The following is an 18,346-nucleotide window of genomic DNA, read 5'->3' as shown; positions in this document are numbered from 1 at the left end:
GGTATTTTAAAATGCTATTTGTAGTCTTCATAGCCATTATCTTACAAGGTCTCCAGAACACTAGCAATGACCTCAGTAGCCAATTTAGTTCCCTTCAAAAATGTTTTTAATGTGATATTTATTCTTTTAATTTTGTCTTCAAATATTTTGATTTGCAGAAAAGTTACAAGGATAGTACAGAGGGTTGCCACACCCTTCACCCAACATCTCCTAATGTTAACATTTTATATAACCATAGTATAATTATAAAAACTAAGAAATTAACATTGGTATGATACTATTAAATGAAATACACTTTGCTCTGGATTTCATCAGATTTTTCTACCAATGTCCTTGCTCTGTTCCAGGATCCAGTCCAGAAACCATATTGTGCATTTAGGTGTCAGTGACATTTATGCGTGTATTATAATTCATGTTTATCTTTTACAGTGTTTCAGCTAAGTGCAGTAGCACTAGCCTGGATCACACTTCCTTAATTTCTCCAGAAAGGGAATGTATGCAAAACCTTATTTTAAAAAATAAATAATTCATAGTAGCTATAAGAGCAAATTAATTTCTCTGTGCCTTGGTTTTCTCATGGCAATAGCAACAGCTGCTTTTCAATTAATAACAACAGCTATTGTTAGAGGACTTTTATAAGCCAGTCTCTGTACAAATCTGATGTGGTTGGTGTTTGTCACAACAATCCTTCTAGAAGGGATACTGTTATCATTTTATAATTGAAAACATTGTGACTATACGAGGTTAAGTGACTGGTCTAAGGTTATATAGTTGTGTAAAGCTGGGATTTGAACCACGACAGGCTGACACTCCCAGCTTAAACTTTTAACTACTGCCAGTATTTGTCAACATGTAATACGTGTTCAATTAATGGTTGCTATTCTGGATTCTAAAAAAATAAATACCGGTAGGTGATTAATGTTTAGGGCTGTTATTCCATGATCCCTAGAGATAAGTCATGGACAATATTCTAAGCCCTTGATGTTGACTGTTTTCCAAGTATCATTTTAAAAATGAGGCCCTGGCTGGCATAGCTCAGTGGATTGAGCGCAGGCTATGAACCAAAGTGTCACAGGTTTGATTCCCAGTCAGGGCACATGCCTGGGTTGCAGGCCATGACCCCCAGCAACTGCACATTGATGTTTCTCTCTCTATCTCCCTCCCTTCCCTCTCTAAAAATAAATAAATAAAATCTTTAAAAAAATGAAATGACTATGGAATGAGCATAGCCATACTATGTCGCTCCCATACTACGTGTAGGGAGCCTGCTAGGCACTGGAGGAGATGATATAATGGTTCAAGCTGGCAAACTAAAAGCAGTCCTAGGCAGTATATGATTAATTATCAAATATTCTTTACACAGAGGTCTTAGTAGGCGATCAGAGAAGAAAGGGGTTACTTTAGGCTAGGGGAAGCTTTACTGAGGAAATAGAATTTGAATGAACCTTTTTCAAATGGGTAGATTTAGATGCCCGTTCCATTTGAGAGGAGAGAAAGGGGCAAAACTTTGTATGTTAAAGTTACTATAACAGATTGCTGCTTCTACAGTTTGTACATCAAAGCCATAGGTATTATTAAGTTGATATATGGGGACACTGAAGTGCAGTAAAGTTATTTTCACAAATCACACAGTTAATAAGTGAGAGGGCCTGGATGTGGATGCAAGTTTGACCTCAAAGCCCATGTCCACCATTACACAGCCTATCATCTGATTCGCGTTAAAATCTAAATTTTAATGTAAATTGAGCAATAGATGCTTTCTTAGATGTTTGTTTGTTCATTATGCTTACTCGAAACTTAATCTCTTCTCATAAGGAATCTAGCTCTCCTAAGACTGGGCGAGCAAGCTCCATTCTGTAATGGTACATTTTTAAAGGGGGAGGGGGTGGTCAATGAGGAATACACTTTGGAAAGAACATTGATAAAGACTCGTGTGTTCTTGGTGCTGCTGTGTTGACACCTAATTAGAAGTCAATATTGCAAACATAATGACTTGGCCAATTGCTGAACTGACTGCCCAAGTGACACAGTTAGAGACCCCAGGTAATAACAGAAGATAAGAGTATTATTTGCCTGCCCAGTGCCACATAGACACAATGTTTGCATTAGCATGCAAATGCTGAAGTAAATTCTTCAGGGCTTGCATCTAAGCTGCTTCTGGCCTAGGTGGCTAAAGTTAATACATCATAAAATTTGGTGTAAAACACCATCTTCCTAACTACAAATGTGTTTAGAGGAAATAGCTTTTCCTTCCTGAAAAACAAAGGAGATGTCGGGTTAGAGGGCCGTGTGAGAAGGCAGGTAAAATGTTTCTCCTTGCACAGGCGTTATATAATATTAACCAGCTTTTTAAAATCATGACTAAAATTATCCTGATATTTGCTTGCTTTTTTTTGGATGATCTGTTTCTCTGTCTTTAATGAGCAGATAGAGTAATATCTGATCTCAGAAGATGATTGGATTTTTTTCTGTGTATTACATCCATTTTGATTTGTATTTTGCCAATGGTATAATATATTAAATAGCTTATATTTATCTGTGGGTACTTCATATATGTATTTCTTAATGCTGAGAATCACAAATAGCTGTGTGAAAGCTTCAACCAGCCTGATTACAGTGGATGTGCAATTGGATTGAGGAATGTGTACTCAGAGCTTATGATCACTGGCCCGGTTGAGTCTGGGTGATGCATGTGGCTTTCCAGGGATGCTGCTATTTACATCTGTTAATGGCCCTTCTTGATGGCCGGCTCCCCAATGAGGTGATATGCAGCAGCCTGGGGATGAGGGACCAAGGCTGCAGATGTGGCTGGGCTCCATTAGGCAGGACCAGGAACGATCATCTGGTGGGCTTTGTGTTTGGGGGCGAGTACTGGGGGTGGGCAGGGAGAGAAGACAGAAAGAAACGGGGTGGGGGTGGAGAATGGAAACATTACTTATTCAGGTATAGGGAAACAGACAGGCAGACATGAAAAACTGCAGCTGTAACTGGAGTGTGAGTGAACAGAAAAAAATAGAACTAGTGAATAAACAAGTAGTAGGATTGACTAGTTCTCATATAGAAGGAGATTAAAAGGAGAGGGCTGTGAGGGTTTGGGAAGAGACATGTCACCTCTGCCTTTTAAGTCAATATCATTTATTTGTGTGGCTGGTCAGATGCTGCTGAACAGAAAGCAGAGATTTACATATGTCACAGTGCAACAAGAGATTAGTTCCTTGCATCCTTTGGTTTTCTGGTTCTGGGAGAAAGTGACAAGAGATACTCACAAGGATGCGATGTTGAGCTCTAGTAAATTCTTGCAGAAATGTGAGATAACTGAAGCAAGCCAGTAAAGAATATTGCTGTTATTCCTATCAATGCTAGAGGACACTGAAAGGGTGCAGAATCACAAAAGTTACACAGTCCATGAGAGGCGATTCTCTCCTGCTCTCCTCTTGCATGTTGAAGGTTTCTTGGAAAGAATCTCAAAAAATGAACTACTTAGTAGACAGGGTGATTAGTTCACGATTCTGGATTTAAATCCCAGTTTCATAGCATTCTTCCACAGGTATTCTGAATACATTCAGGCTTTTTTTTTTTTTTCACCTTCTTTGAGCAAGCCCAAAGACGGCATTGAGGTAACTGAAATGCACAGTAAACCAGCTGTTCTCAACACAATCAAAGAAGTGTGTTAGAATGTTTGTTCTAGTTACCCACAGGGAGCTGGCTCCTTGAGCAATGCAAGTGCATATCTTTACCTGAGGGCAGTGTCTGATACCTTTAAGGAACCTGCAGGGAAAAAAATCTGCGTGTAAGAAGCTTGTATTTATTTGTTTGTTTGTTTGTTTCTACTTTTGCAGATTGGCATGGTAGCTTGGAAAATGACCCTTAAAAGTCCTGAATATCCAGAAGGTCGAGATATCATTGTTATTGGCAATGACATCACATACCGAATTGGGTCCTTTGGGCCCCAGGAGGATTTGCTGTTTCTCAGGGCTTCTGAGCTTGCCAGGGCAGAGGGGATCCCACGCATCTATGTAGCAGCCAACAGTGGAGCAAGAATTGGACTGGCAGAGGAAATTCGTCATATGTTTCATGTGGCCTGGGTAGATCCTGAGGATCCTTACAAGGTACAGATTAGGAAAACATAATACTCAAGGCACTGTATTGATATGCTTATGTATGTGTGTACATGTGTAGAGAAGTGGGGAGAGGTAGAGGTTTAAGTTCAAAAGTCAGTATTTTTGGTGAACCATGTTGGAAACAAATTGTCTATCATTATGTTCACCTGATTTTTCCTCCACCTCTGAAAATAGAGTGCTGATTTTTCTGGTTGAACATTAGGTGAAATAGTAGGTATGCATTTAGCATGAGACATACTAAGCCAAAAATATATATCTTTAAACTATTCCACTGTGGCTTCTGGGACTTATAGTCAGTCAGCAGCAAAATCCCTTATATCCTTAGCTTCCTCTCTGATTGTACTCCAGCCCTCTTATTTTGCTTGAAGCCTGCCTATCCTTTAAAGACACTGCCCTCTCAAGAAGTGACTGATTTCTCTTCTTGTATCACTGAGCCTGGAGGGGGAAGAGTGTCTTCCTTGTGCCTCACTGCTACTTCCACCCCTTTTTCCCCCCTCTTCTCTCTGAAAACCTCCATCTTTGAATCCCACGTCATCACAGTGTACCGTGTTAGCACTGCTCCTTAGTGTAGTGTTCCTCAGCCTTTAGTCACTCCCTCTCATTCTTTTCATCTTTTAGTTGCCAGCACATTGTTATCTCTGCAGTACCACTGGTCCGGTTGTAATTCTTTGTGATTACTATGTCTACATAGACGATCCATCCCATAATCTTACTTTTTCTCCTCTAATGGTCCCATCCTCCATCCCAGCTCAGCCTCTCATTCTGCATAATGTCAAGTTCAAGCATTGCTTTCTTTGCCACTCCATCTTGTCTTTTCAGCTCACTCTCTTCAGTACCCCAACTCCAACAGTCCTTTGAACACACCAGAATCTGCAACTCTTGATCTTACTACTTTCCTGCTCTGATTCACTCCCTCCTTACATCATTTTGTTACTGTCCAGCTTAAATTCCAAGATTAATCATTTTATCACTTTATAGTTACCACCTTTCCTATACCCTCAACTTTTTTGCTTCTCTCTTCATTCTGCTTACTCTGTGCCTTTATAAAAACCTTGTTTAAATCCAGCTCTCTCCATGTGCTCCCATACCTGAACCTGTGGCTGAACATTGATAGAGAAAAACACTAAGTACTATTGACTGGCCTTACTTTAAATTCAAGCTTACCAACCTTTTGAATGACACTTTTGCATCTTCTTCCCTCCCCTCAAACCTCTAACACAGTCTTCACCCATCCTCACTCTGCACTGATGACCTTGTTGTCTAATTTACTGAGAAAACAGAAGCAATTAGAAGATGGCTTCCCTGAGCTCCCACATACCTGCATCTGTGCCCTTACTCAACACCGTCTCTCCTGTATTTTGGGTGAAGGGTCCCTGCTCCTATCTAAGACCAGTCTCTTCTCTTGCTCACTGATCCTTTCCCTTCTTGCCAACTTAAAGATGTAGATCAGTAACCCCCCCCACCTTCCTTGTACCATCATTTTCCCCCCTCTCTACTGGATCTGTCCCTTTAGCATACAAATACTTACCTGTTCAGTTACTACCCCACCCTATTTTGTCCTTCCCTTTACAGCAAAATTTTTTAAAAGAGTTGTCTCTTCTGGCTGTCTCTAGATACTCTTCTCCCATTTCCCTGGAATACACTTCATTTAAGCTTGCACCTTCACCATTCCAATGCAGGCGCTTTTGTCCAAGTCACCACTGATTCCACATTGTTAAATTTGTTGTGAATCTCAGTCTTCAGCTTAGTTATTTGGTTTCTTAGCATCATTTGATACAGTTGGTCACTCTTTCATTCTTGAAACACTTTCTTCTCTTGGCCTCCAGAACACCAGAGCCTTCCTTTTACCTTCCTACCTGTACTTTGTTTTCTTTGCTGCCTTTCCCATCTTTAAACATAGAGTGTTTCATGAAATGATAGAAATATTCTGTATTTTGATTGTGGTGGTGACTATATAAGTATACACATTTGTCAGAACTCATCAAACTGCAGCACTTAAAACTGCCTAATTGTATTGCATGTAAATTATATACTTCAGTAAAATTCATTTTAAAAGTGCATGGAAATTGTTGGTGACCACTAATAGGTACTGGGTTTTTGCAGGGGGGGTGGGTGATGGGAATGTCCTGGAGTTACGCAGTGGTGATTGTTGCACAACAAACTACTAATTGCACACTTTAAAATGGCTAATTTTATGTTATGTGAACTTTATCCCAATTTTTTCTTTCTTTTTTTTTAAATTTTAATTGTTGTTCAAGTTTATCCCAATTTTTTAAATTACAAAAAAACAAGTAAATAAAATGGAGACAGATGTGAGGACCACAGAGGTTGTGGCAGGGTCAAGAAGTCCTAGGCTCTCCGGTCTCAACGCACCAGGGCCCTGGCCCTCTCACCTGGCGTGTTGGCAGGATAGCCTGCATACAAGATGGGGCAGAAGGAAAAAGGGTGTTTCAGGGTACCGTCCCCGGACCTCTTCTCTTTAATGTGTTTGCCTTCCCTTGGTGATCTCATCCAGTCTTAAAGCTTTAAATGCCATCTATAAACTGATAAGCTTCCAAATTTATGCCCTATACTTGATCTTCAGGTTCATATATCCATATTCAACATCTCTACCTACATGTCTGCCTAAAAGTACCTTCTAATCTTCTATGAATTGGTTCTTCCCACAGCCTCAATAAATGGTACCTCTGTTCTTCCATTTAAGTAAAAGGCCTTGGGGTTTTCCTTGACTTCTCTCTTTTTCTCACATGCCACATTTATTCTGTTAGTAAATCACGTTTGCATCCTGGCCTTCAAACTATATCCAGAATCCACCCACTTCTAACCACTCCCAACGGTAGTAAAATCACTCATCTCTTACCTGCATTATTGTAGTCGTTTCTTAATTGACCTTCCTGTTTCTGGCTTTGGCTCAACCCCTACCTCGTCTACTCTCAACAGAAAGTGGAATGATCCAATTAAAATATAATTCAGATCATGGCTCAGAACTTCCTTCTGATGGAAACAGTTTAGTGTCTTCCCAACTCACACAAGTAAAAGCCAGAAGCCGTGTAGTTACCGACAAGGCCCTACATAGATTGACCTTCCAGTACCACCCTGCCCTCACTCCTTGCTGCAGCTCACCTCTTTCCATGCTCTGGCTCTACTTTGAATGTGCTAGGCACACTCATGCCTCAGCACTTTTGCATTTGTGGTTCCTACTGCCTAGAGTTCTCCCCCCTCATCCCCCAATATCTTCATGTGTTCCTCAGTTCTTCAGGCCTTTGCTCAAACGACACTTTCAATGAAGCCTTTCTTGGGGATTCTCTATTTTATTTTTTTCTTAAATGTTATTCCCATTAACACTCTGTTTTAATTATTTTGTATATTTTCTCTCTCACTAGAAGATAAATTCCATACAACCAGAAATGATCTGTTTTGTTTGTCCCTGTTTTTCCAGTGCCTAGAACAGTACCTTGCACATAATAGGTACTCAGTAAATACGTGACTGACATACTAATGACACTCAGTGCCACAGGTGTTCTCGTCATAAGTCATGCGAAATCAATGGCAGATTCATGTCCCTTCCATATTGTGCTCACTGTGTCTGCCTAAATGCAGCTTCTAATTAATTGAGTTAAATGGTGGACATAATTTCTCAGAATATTTAAAATGTTTTTCTCTGTTTACATATTTTTTGGCTGAGTGACTAATTCACTTAAGTTAAACACTTATATAACTCTACTTTGTATGTAAGTGTGTATTTGTATGTATAAAAATAAATCAGTTCTGAAATGTCAGTATAATTTTTTAAATGTAAATAGGAATTATGAGTTTTTTATTTAAAAAAGCATAAGGCAGGAGTTTAGTGGTCACTGACTCTTAGCATTGCATTGACTTCTGATTTTAATGTTGAATATCCTAATATTGTGATCCTTTTAATTATTCTATACCCATATATATTTTTATGATACTGTGGACTTGAGAAAATGAAACATAGTAATTCACTGAATTCTTTAATTTTGTGTTGATATCTTTAATATATCTCACTAAAAATCAGAAAATGACCCTTTAACCCTGGTGAAAATGAAATAAATGGAATAGTCCTGCAGCTGCAGGACATCTTGTTTCAAGGACAGGCAGTCAGTGACTGGAGAAATAGCCACTTCCATCCTTCAGAGGAGAACTGTCTATGCTACATTGTTAGATAGCAACTCCAAAAGTGATGTGGCAATTTAAAGCTAGCTTTGGAACAAGCTGCATAATGCATGCTTTGCTGTATCTTCTGGTTATGTGACAATGGCAAATAATGAGTTAAAAACTATTTGTGCTTCACAGGGATTCAAATATTTATACCTGACCCCTCAAGATTATAAGAGAGTCAGTGCTCTCAACTCTGTCTATTGTGAACACGTGGAGGATGAAGGAGAATCCAGGTAGGTATATATGTATCAGAATAATTTGGCTGTGGTTTACAGGAAGGAGAATATAATTATTTTTTTCTTCACCATATTGCTGATCATAACCTTGAAGAGTAAGATTGCTTGTTACTGATCTAAAGGCCTTAGTTTTGTATCTGACCTCTACCACTTACTAGCTGAAAGACCTTAATTATATTTATAGTATTTATCTATTTTCTAAAAGTCAGAACATGTAAACAATTATAACTAAAACTAAAGCTCAGCTACAATCCTACTGAGAAACATACTTATTTTTTTATTTTATTTTTAAATTACAGTTGACATTCAGTATTATTTTCTATTAACTTCAGATATACAACATAGTAGTTAGACAGTCATATATTTTACCAGGTGATTCTCCCAATATTTCAAGTACCCACCTGGCATTCCCTGTGGTTTACATCCCTGTGATTATTTTGTGACCACCAGTTTATAGTTCTTAATTTCTTCACCTTTTTCACCCAGTCCCCCAAGCCCCGTTTTCTCTGCCAACCATCAGTCTGATCTCTGTTTCTGTGTCTGCTTCTATTTTGTTCATTTATTTTGCCAAGAGACACAATTATTAATGTATATTATATTCTTGGAGTCTTTTCTATATATGTACTTTTTCCCCTAATAATTAGGTCATAATAGGAAGACTTTAGTTAATTTGTTCTTTTCACTAAAAACTATTTTGGGGGAGTATATTCTTAAAATATAATTTGAGAATATGATTTTTTATGGTTATAGTAGTATTTCATCATAATGAATATATTATATTTGAATGTTGAGACTATTCCAGATTTTACTGTTACATCCCTGGGCTCAGCATGCTGTTATATAAACTGTTAGGACTGTCTTTGTTCCCTTTGGGCTAATTTCTGAAAGTGGAATTCTGGCCCATTTTAAAGATTTTTTTTGGTGATTTCAAAGTGCCCTCTCAAGATCTGTACTCCACCCAGCAGTTTATAATACTCTTTGTTTCCTCTTTTTAATTTTTTCTACCCTTGCCAACATCAATTATTGTCAACAAATAAAATAGGATAAAAACAATTGTTATTTTAACTGGTGTTTGTGATTACCAGTGAAGTTGAACATTTTTATAATCTATGTGCAAGTGTTTTCCAAAATGTTAATCAATTGCTCCAGTATCATTTATTGAATAATTCATACTTTCCTCACTTTTATAGTAATCTTAATTACTAGGCTTTGTATTCTGTGTTTTGTTCTGTTGTTCTTAGGCTAATGCCACACTATTTAAACTATTCTACTAGGGCAGATTTTGTCATGTTCTTAGTTTTTCCCTAAGTTTTATTAGCTATTTTTGTCTTTTTATATATAGGCTCATTTTTTTTAATTCACAAAACTTTTCACAATAATTTTGGTTCAAATTGAATTTGGTTTTTAAATTAATTTAGGAAGATCTGACATCTTCATTATATTAACTCTTCCCAACAAAAAATATGGTGTTTATTTATTAAAGTGTATTTTTTAAAGTGTTGTAGTTTTCTTCATATAGTTTGTGCCAGAGGTTACCAATCTTTTCTTGGTTCACAGTACCCTTTACTGCCTCAGCAATTTTATCGTAGCACCTTTAGACAAAAAGCTATACCTAACATTTCTGTTTATTAGGTAGTTAGACCCAAACAACTTCTTAAGTATTTTCATAAGTATTTATGTCCTAACAGCTCACTAATCATTTAAAAATGTAATACACACAATTGAAAAATTTTAAATTCTGTTCTTAAGTAATTACTGTTACTAATGGGATATTTCCATCTGCACAACATCTCAAAAACCTTGAAATCAGCTACCCGCATTTCTTGTCCCACATTGAATTTGTGCAGAACTTTTTTTTTTTCTTTTTCACAGAACTGTGAAAACGTAGGTTTATGAAGATAGGACACTGTCAGAAGGAATGTAGCACTATCTAATATTAAGTCCTGAAATAACTAAAGCAGGTGGTTCACATGGAGTTTAACAGAGATCATAGTATTTTTCTCAAAAATTTAAAACACCTTCGGGGCCCCTGGTGATTCACTGTGGCACCGCAGGATGCCTTGGTGCACAGTGCAGCTTCGGTAGGATTTTGCAAGGTTTTGCATGCTCGTTCCTAAATGTTTTGCATTTTTCCTTGCTACTCTAAATGGATTTCTCTTTATTACTGGTATCTTAGAAAGTTACTGAGTGTGTATATTGCTTTTGTTAGAGCAACTTGTTTTTCTTTTTTTGAGCTTTAGTTTCCTCATCTATAAGGTGGAGATCAAGCAAACTAATGTATGTGAAGTCCTGGCTATTGTCATCATTACCTGTAATAATGGACATAGGACTACCTATCACACTGATTTGTTGCAAGGATCAAAAATGATATTTGTGAATGTGTTTTGTTAATTCTATTACACTATACAAAGGTTTTCATAATAAATAACATTAAACTTGGTACCACTTAAAGAATGGCAGCCTCAATGATAGACAACTCAGATCATAGCACAGAATGTGGAAAACGTTTACTCTTTTTCATGTAATACAATGAAAGAAGATGGCATTTAACAGATCATCGATGCCTGTGAAGTAATATGCAGCCCTTAGGAGGGAAAAGATCTGCTTTGCAGGGAAGGCTGATTGGGCCCATGAGAGTTTGTGACTATGTGGCATGTGGGCCTTATAAAAAGAACACATTAATTTCTCCCTTCCCCCTATCAACTTAATATGGCTCATTAATTATCTCTTTAAGGGAGCTAAGCTTTACCTGTAATATAACTTGAGAATCTAGATACAGAGCCAAAGGAAGAATTGGAAAAATTTTAGTAGAAGCTAAAAATAGAAAGGCTAGAGAAACTGGGAAGCAGAGATGCAAAGCCACAGACCAATAGCAAGGGCAAAGAAAGGGAATTGATGGAGGGTTCAAAGTGAAGAAGGGACCAAAGAAATATGGGGGCAAAAAAAAGTAGTTTAAGAGCCACTATGGGATATTTATTATTTCAATTTATAAAACTATGCCCTCTGCCAAGCCTTCTGGGTACACATGGAACAATAAATAATATATGCCCATCTCTACTTCCAACTTTGTATTTTTCCTTTCTTTTATTAGTTGCATTCCCCATCTCCCATTTCCCATTATCAGCTATCACTCCTAATCCCCTGCCAAGAAGACAGATGAGTGGCTCCCACTGGATCCGCAGGATGCTTTCTGGACAACTTGGCCAGCATTTCACTTCTACACACATTCCACCTGCCCCTCCAGAGGCCTATAGCCAGGAACCCTCGTGCATACACTTGATATTTACAGAGGAGCAGGGATGGGAGTGCACTGTTTTGACCTTCCCTTTCATCTCTGTCTTAGAAAGAGAAAGGATTTTTAACTTTAGAAATCAGGCTTGGCATTCTTACAACCCCTCTGGATTTTTTTATTCCTCTGTAAAATTTATCTATAATCGATGATTTAATGGCTGTTTCTTATTATAGAGAGATATACAGGTCTATCTGGATGATATCTAGCCATGTAATATGGAAAATAGAGAAACTTATTGAAGAAGATACAAGAACCATTGCACACAGGACAGTAACACCTCAGTCCCCTTCAAAGTAGGCACCTCGAGGCCTCACACATTCTCCCAGTCGCCATCAGCTACCCCATTGTATTTTCCTAAATCTCATTGACAGTCTGAAATCTCTTCCTTTTCAAAGGTGATTTTAGTTTTGGGAAAAGCCAGAAATTGCAGGGCACCAAATCTGGGGTGTAGGGGGTGCTGAGTCACCTGGGTGATTTGATGTTTCACCAAAGACTCTGCACAAGACGTGATACATGAGCAGGTGCACAGTTGTGATAAAGCTGCCAATCACCAGTTGCCTATAGCTGCGGCCTTCTGAATCATCCGAATAGTTTCCATGAAGGAATGTTCAAGCTTAACACAAAATTCGATGCAGATTCATTGCTCTACTTGCTCAGTCATTTTGAATGCAATGGCCACACAATACACATGCTCACTCAATGGCATCTACCTCCCCCACTGACTAGTACAGTAAAGTTATTGTTATTCACACATGCACAGTCCAGCCCACTCTCCTTTGGCTGCCAGGTTACATTGAAATTGTGCAAACCATTTTCATTATATTAACAATAGCTGGATTTGCTCTGGACAGACCTCATATATTGACCCCGCCTTTAAGAAACCTGTTCTAGAAAGTAGGAGAGGGCATCTACAATCTGAGTATCTTCTACGTGTCAAGCCCCCTCCTTGTTGCTTTAATTTAGCTCTCATGTCAACCCTTAGCGGTAGATACTGTTACCCCACTTTATAGGAGTTACTGCTCTCCCCTAAATCACACTGCTACATGTGTCAGAGCAGGGATATAACCCTATCTACTTAATTCCCGATGTGCTCTTACTTTTATATGATATTGCCTCCAGACAAAGTAGGCACCAAGCTAAGAAGGAAAGATACATGAATAAAGAATATAGAACCCTGGTGTTATACTTGAATATAAGTTACCAGTATGCTTTTTGTATGCTTTTAACAGCATTTTAATGATGATTATTCTTTTCAGAGACTGTTCTTACTGTGTTTAACCTTTATAATTTGGCGTGTCTGTGTCCAATAGGTACAAGATAACCGATATTATTGGGAAGGAAGAGGGACTTGGAGCAGAGAACCTTCGAGGTTCGGGAATGATTGCTGGGGAAACCTCGTTGGCCTATGATGAGATCATCACCATTAGCCTGGTAAATCTTGTCTGCATTGACTGTGTAGCTGGGATTTCTTTTTGCTCCATCACTGCTATTCAGTCCAAAATGAGAGCATTTTTAAAAAATTGCATAGCTACCATTTGATTTTAATTCTGTGTGATAACGGGAAGATAGGATTGTGTAAATAATTGAATTTCCCAGATAAATCTAGTACCTCCTTTTAGCCTTTAGTTTATTTCTCCAAATATTCTACTAAAGTTTTAACAACTTGAATTTCTTTTCCTCTTACTGCTTTCTTTGTTTATACATCCCCTATAGATGCCAGGCATCTGTGAAATGGGCAAAAGTGTAAGGGAAGGAAAGGGGCTGTGAACTTTCAAGTGTCTTAATACTTGAATCATTCAATGAGTTCTGTACCTTCTCTTCTTTAATCAGGAAATTATTATTGTTTTGTAATGTTATTAATCGAGCAGACTTCATAAAAGCAGTATTTTTTCCCCTGTTAATGTGGGTTTTACATATTGCCTTAGTTTTTACGGCTTGGGAGGGGACATAAATATGTGATGTATAGAATTTTTTTTTAAGGTTACATGCCGAGCCATTGGAATTGGTGCTTACCTTGTCCGGCTGGGACAGAGAACCATCCAGGTTGAAAATTCTCACTTAATTCTGACAGGAGCCGGGGCCCTCAACAAAGTAAGTTTCTAGGGTTTGGGAGAAGTATGTAAACCTGTTTGCAGGTCATTGCAAAGTCTTGATTCAGGATCCTGACAGGGAGGAAGCCATTCAGTCCATGCCTCCCTCGATCTATCTCTTTACCTTTCCTTCCATCTTCCCTACCCGTTGCCTGGCTTGCCTGTCCATTCATTCATTGGACAAATATTTTGAATATCTACTATGTGTTGGGCACTGTTTCAAGCACTGTGGATAGGTTAATGTACAAACCACCTAAAACTGCTCCAGAGAGTTTACACTGTAGTGTGTCTTTCTAGAAGAAAGAAAATTAATTGAATGCTTCTATTCTGCCCTTCCTCCTTTTTTCTCATCTATGAGTAAGGGATATGAGATCTATTTCCAGACATAGAGCTGTCTCTGAAACATCCTCTGAATGTGCTGAGGATAATCAAGTTTTAATGTTTTGAGAAATTTGTGAGTGCACCTCTAAAAAGAGCAGGTAACGTGGTCCCTGGTACATAAAGGAAGTGCTTGGTAAATCCTAAATGGGAAGATGGGTAGATGGATGGATTGCAGGGGAAGTATGACATAGAGGCTTCTCTTCCCTTCAAAAGAAATGCTTGTGTCTTTTCTGTCCAAGTTCATTGGGGCTTTTCCAAAGGGGTTAGAAAGGTGTGGTGAGGTTATTTCTTGTAAGAGTGAAAACTATCTAAGAATAGCTGAAGATACAAAGGACAATGTAGTTCTGACTTCTTTGCAGGCATAGAAAAATTATTTTCTGTCTAGAGCTCAGGAATATGTAATAGTCTGGGGCCAGCTGGCTGACCTTGTACAACTCATATAACCTCTCAGTTCCTTGGCTTTCTTTATCTGCCAAAGGGGGATAATTTACACCTTTAAATGGTACTGTGGAGATCAGATGAGAAAACATAAGTAAAAGTACATAGTACTTGACACAAAGTGCTGGATCTCATTACAATTTCAGCTCCCTTTTCCTCTCTCTTACACGGTTTGGTGATTGAGCTGGTGGAGTTACATTCATGCTAAATTGTCTTGGATATTGTGTTTACTAGACATGCACAAATTTTTTATCAAGACTTGACCTTCAGGTGGAAGGATAGGAATGAAGTGTCCTATCCTATCACTCCCATTTAGAAAATGGTGATACTTCCATTGGTCCAATTAGCTTCTGGGGATGTCAGAAATGAGAATGGTTTCATGTGATCAGCATGTTCTCTGCATTCATGTGTCCTTCTCTGGGCTTGCCTTTCTCACCAGAGAAATGATGAACTTGGATCTCCTGCTCTCTTTTTTGAGTAGCCTAGAAGTAAAGATTGTGAACTGCCACCACTGAAGGAGATTATCGCAGTGGGAGAAACTGCTGTGTCCTAATTTTTTTCAAGTTGCCCTTTTCGATACCTTCCTAGGATAAGATATCGACAAATGTTGAAGAGAACTGTCGGTATCATTATCGGCGAGGATGGAATTTAAAGAAGGCACCTGTGTTTCCATAATGTTCTCATACCTGAACAAAGAGCACATTTTTGAAATGTATCATGTTACACTGAGTTTCTTATTTTCTCCCTGATACTGTGTTATACACAAAGAATATTACAAAAAGCAAAGGTTTTGTTGTTGCTTTTTTGGGGTGTTGCTGCTGGTTTGGGGTTTTTTGGGTTGTGTGTGTGTGTGTGTGTGTGCGCGCGCGTGCCTAGAAACTTGCTAGTTGAATTGCATTTGTGCTATTAAAAAAGCTTTAAGGATTTTTTCCCCCTAAAATCTGGTTAAATTGTTCCAATCAAATTCATTATATTCGCCATCTTCCTAGCCTGCAGGGCTGCTTGTTAAAGGACAGGTCCAGTTGCACAGGAAAAGACAAGTAACTTACCAACAGTGCTAGTTTCCAGAAGGACATGATCATTTGTAGCTGAAGGGAATGATCAGTTATAGAGGCTACCTAATCCTGCTTCTCCTGCCTCACTATTTTCATGTCATTGCCTCTTAAGTATAGAGTTGTATTGCTGGAAGACACCTGATTACATGCAAATTCATTAAGAATGTCCTATCTGTCCCTTTGCCTATAAGGTATGAAAAAGGAAACTGTACAGGAGCTTCATGTTCAGATTTTGTCCTCTGACTCATTGCACAGGTTCTGTCTTTGTGTGTACTAGTGACTTTTCACATTGTTTACCTTCTTTCTGTAAGAGTCGCCGTTTCACATTCTCTGGGTGTGTGCAGTTCACTTAAGTGCATATCTCTTCCTGTATGAGTGCTGGTCTCTCATTCTCTTTGTGTCTGTACCTTGCTTCTAGATCCCTCTCTTTCTCTGTCTATGTGCCTCCCTGAGTATCCATGTGTGAGAAATTCTTTGTGTATGTCTGAAACACTGTAGAGTGGGAATGTAGGTGGTATATGCAAGCTTTAAGATTGCAAACATTTGACCCCCACCTTTTTGAGTCTTCATCCTTTATGTTAAACATTGGGGTGAAGAATAGAAGGGAGGGGGTGCGCAGAGGTTGTAGGGAAAAAAATCTGTGTGTGCAAGTGCCGATCCCGTTGACCCCTTTGAAAATTGAAATAATGATAATGCGCGTCTCCTGACTGCATCAAAGTATCAGCACATCAAAAGCCAGGAGGCATGAAATGCAAATGATAAAGTGAAAGCAGATGGATTGTGCATGATCGCCTGATGCCCAATGAATTTTAAAAGGTGCCGGTTTGCAAATGGGGTGGGGGGAGGATTGGAGGTGGGGGGACTGAAATAAACACGTTATCCCTGCAATTTTTTTTTGTTCTTGACGCTCACTCCTGACAATATTTTTTCACACTTGAGTGAATACCCACTCCATCTCTCTCTCCCGTTTCCCCCTCTCTCTTTTTCTCTCTCGTCACCCTCATCAACTCCCCCCACCACCCCTTACACGTCTCAGGTCATGTCGCTGCAGCTCCAGTGGAAATAATAAGATATAAACCACGAGGTTGTTATTTGCATAGAAATAGCATGGAGCCCCAGGCAGCAAGGGAGAAGGACACAGGGATCATTTGTCTAAAATTTTAATGAAAACTTTTGCTGAGGCAGAGATTTTTAAAAAACTTTCTTTCTCCCTGCTTTTCTCTACCCATCCCCACCCTCCCCAAACTCCACCTCTGATTTGACTTAACATGGTTTAATTTGAAGAAAAAGGACTGATATTCTACATATTATATTGCTGTAATGCAGCAACATATAAATCGTTTATTCCTCTAATAGATATGAAGCTGGAGACACACACACATTTCTGACTTAATACATTGCATGTATGCGCCCAGCTTTTATGGCTACACTCCATCTCGGTGCACACGCGTTAGTGCCCTGTCATTAGCCAACCTGCTTTTAATTAGTTTAGACCTTCCTGCCTTTCGCTTCCAAAGACTCCTCCTTTTTAAAGGATTCCTTTTTGTAGTCAACAGCAGTAACTTGCATATAAAATGAAAATATTCCCCCGGTCTTCTGCTTCACTTTCAGTGGTTTTACTGTTCACATACATGCTTCATTCACGGACACCATCCTTTGCCACTGTCCTTTGTTCTGAAACCAGAAAGTGCCTCCCACATTTGTGTTTTTATCAGTATTTGTGTATTCTGTCTACTTTTTTTTTTTTGCCTTGCTCTCTGTTGCCTGCAATTATTTGTAAAATATTACTAAGTTGAGGAGAGAGACAGGATCTGGGTTTTCTTGAGTATTGCAGCAGCAGATTTGACATTTGCAGTAAAGGCTGTGAGCTGGTGACTAGGGGCAGTCTCGACGACTTTATTGGAAACTTATAATCAAGAACATCTGTCTGGCTGCTTACTACTTTCTGGGTGGGCTAGTGGTGCCAGGGCCATTTTACAGGTGAAGGCTAAAACTGCAAGAGGTAAGGTGACTTGGTTCCATTGACAGAAACTAGATCAGCATCAGAACATGAACTTTCACGTCCCCAAGTTTCATTTATGATGAGCTCAGTCCCTTGTACTTAATGTCCATAAAGCCTGAGACAAGAAGGTAGTCTGGTCATTCTCCTTTTTGTCCAAATGTCATGAGAGTGATGACATAAATAAGAGAAGCGTCTATGGCCTGCTATTCCATGTCACTCAAAGTAGTAGATCATAGGTTCCTAGCTCTACAAACTGCAGGCCCTGAGTGGCGGATTCCTTGAAATGCCTCACTGAGTGGTAAGGGCAGGTTTGATGGATGTGACAAACTACCCTACTTGAAGGGACTCATGCTGGCCTGGCACAGGCAGTGACCTATGTGCTTGGGGGACTGGTAAGATAGACCCTTAAGGGGCTGAGATGATTTATAGGGTTATAAACTCCAAAATCAAGGTGCCACTGGAAATTTGCAGTAATTTTCTGATTTACTTCCCCTCCCCCACAACTCCTCTCTGTTTCTATTTAATACGTTTAACATAATTTCAGGTGGT

General features: G+C 39.0%; 1 protein-coding gene across 7 annotated transcripts in view; it reads left to right on the top strand.

Moving 5' to 3' along the window:
• Positions 1-18,346, top strand: part of ACACA (acetyl-CoA carboxylase alpha) — a 220,907-nt gene that overhangs the window by 140,181 nt on the left and 62,380 nt on the right. For 6 of the 7 annotated variants that reach the window (XM_036033622.1, XM_028520093.2, XM_036033620.1 and 3 more), the window contains 4 exons: positions 3,840-4,109; positions 8,439-8,536; positions 13,142-13,262; positions 13,812-13,922. In XM_036033622.1, coding sequence (XP_035889515.1) covers positions 3,840-4,109; positions 8,439-8,536; positions 13,142-13,262; positions 13,812-13,922 — 600 coding nt within the window. Of the gene's footprint in view, positions 1-3,839; positions 4,110-8,438; positions 8,537-13,141; positions 13,263-13,811; positions 13,923-16,050; positions 16,056-18,346 lie in introns of all 7 variants that reach the window. The other variant, XM_036033623.1, reaches the window with a different exon arrangement.

The sequence above is a fragment of the Phyllostomus discolor genome, chromosome 8 (genome assembly GCF_004126475.2).
Source record: "Phyllostomus discolor isolate MPI-MPIP mPhyDis1 chromosome 8, mPhyDis1.pri.v3, whole genome shotgun sequence".
Classification (NCBI taxonomy): domain Eukaryota; kingdom Metazoa; phylum Chordata; class Mammalia; order Chiroptera; family Phyllostomidae; genus Phyllostomus; species Phyllostomus discolor.
Note: the sequence above shows the minus strand (reverse complement) of the source record. Positions and strands in the feature narration are given on the sequence as shown.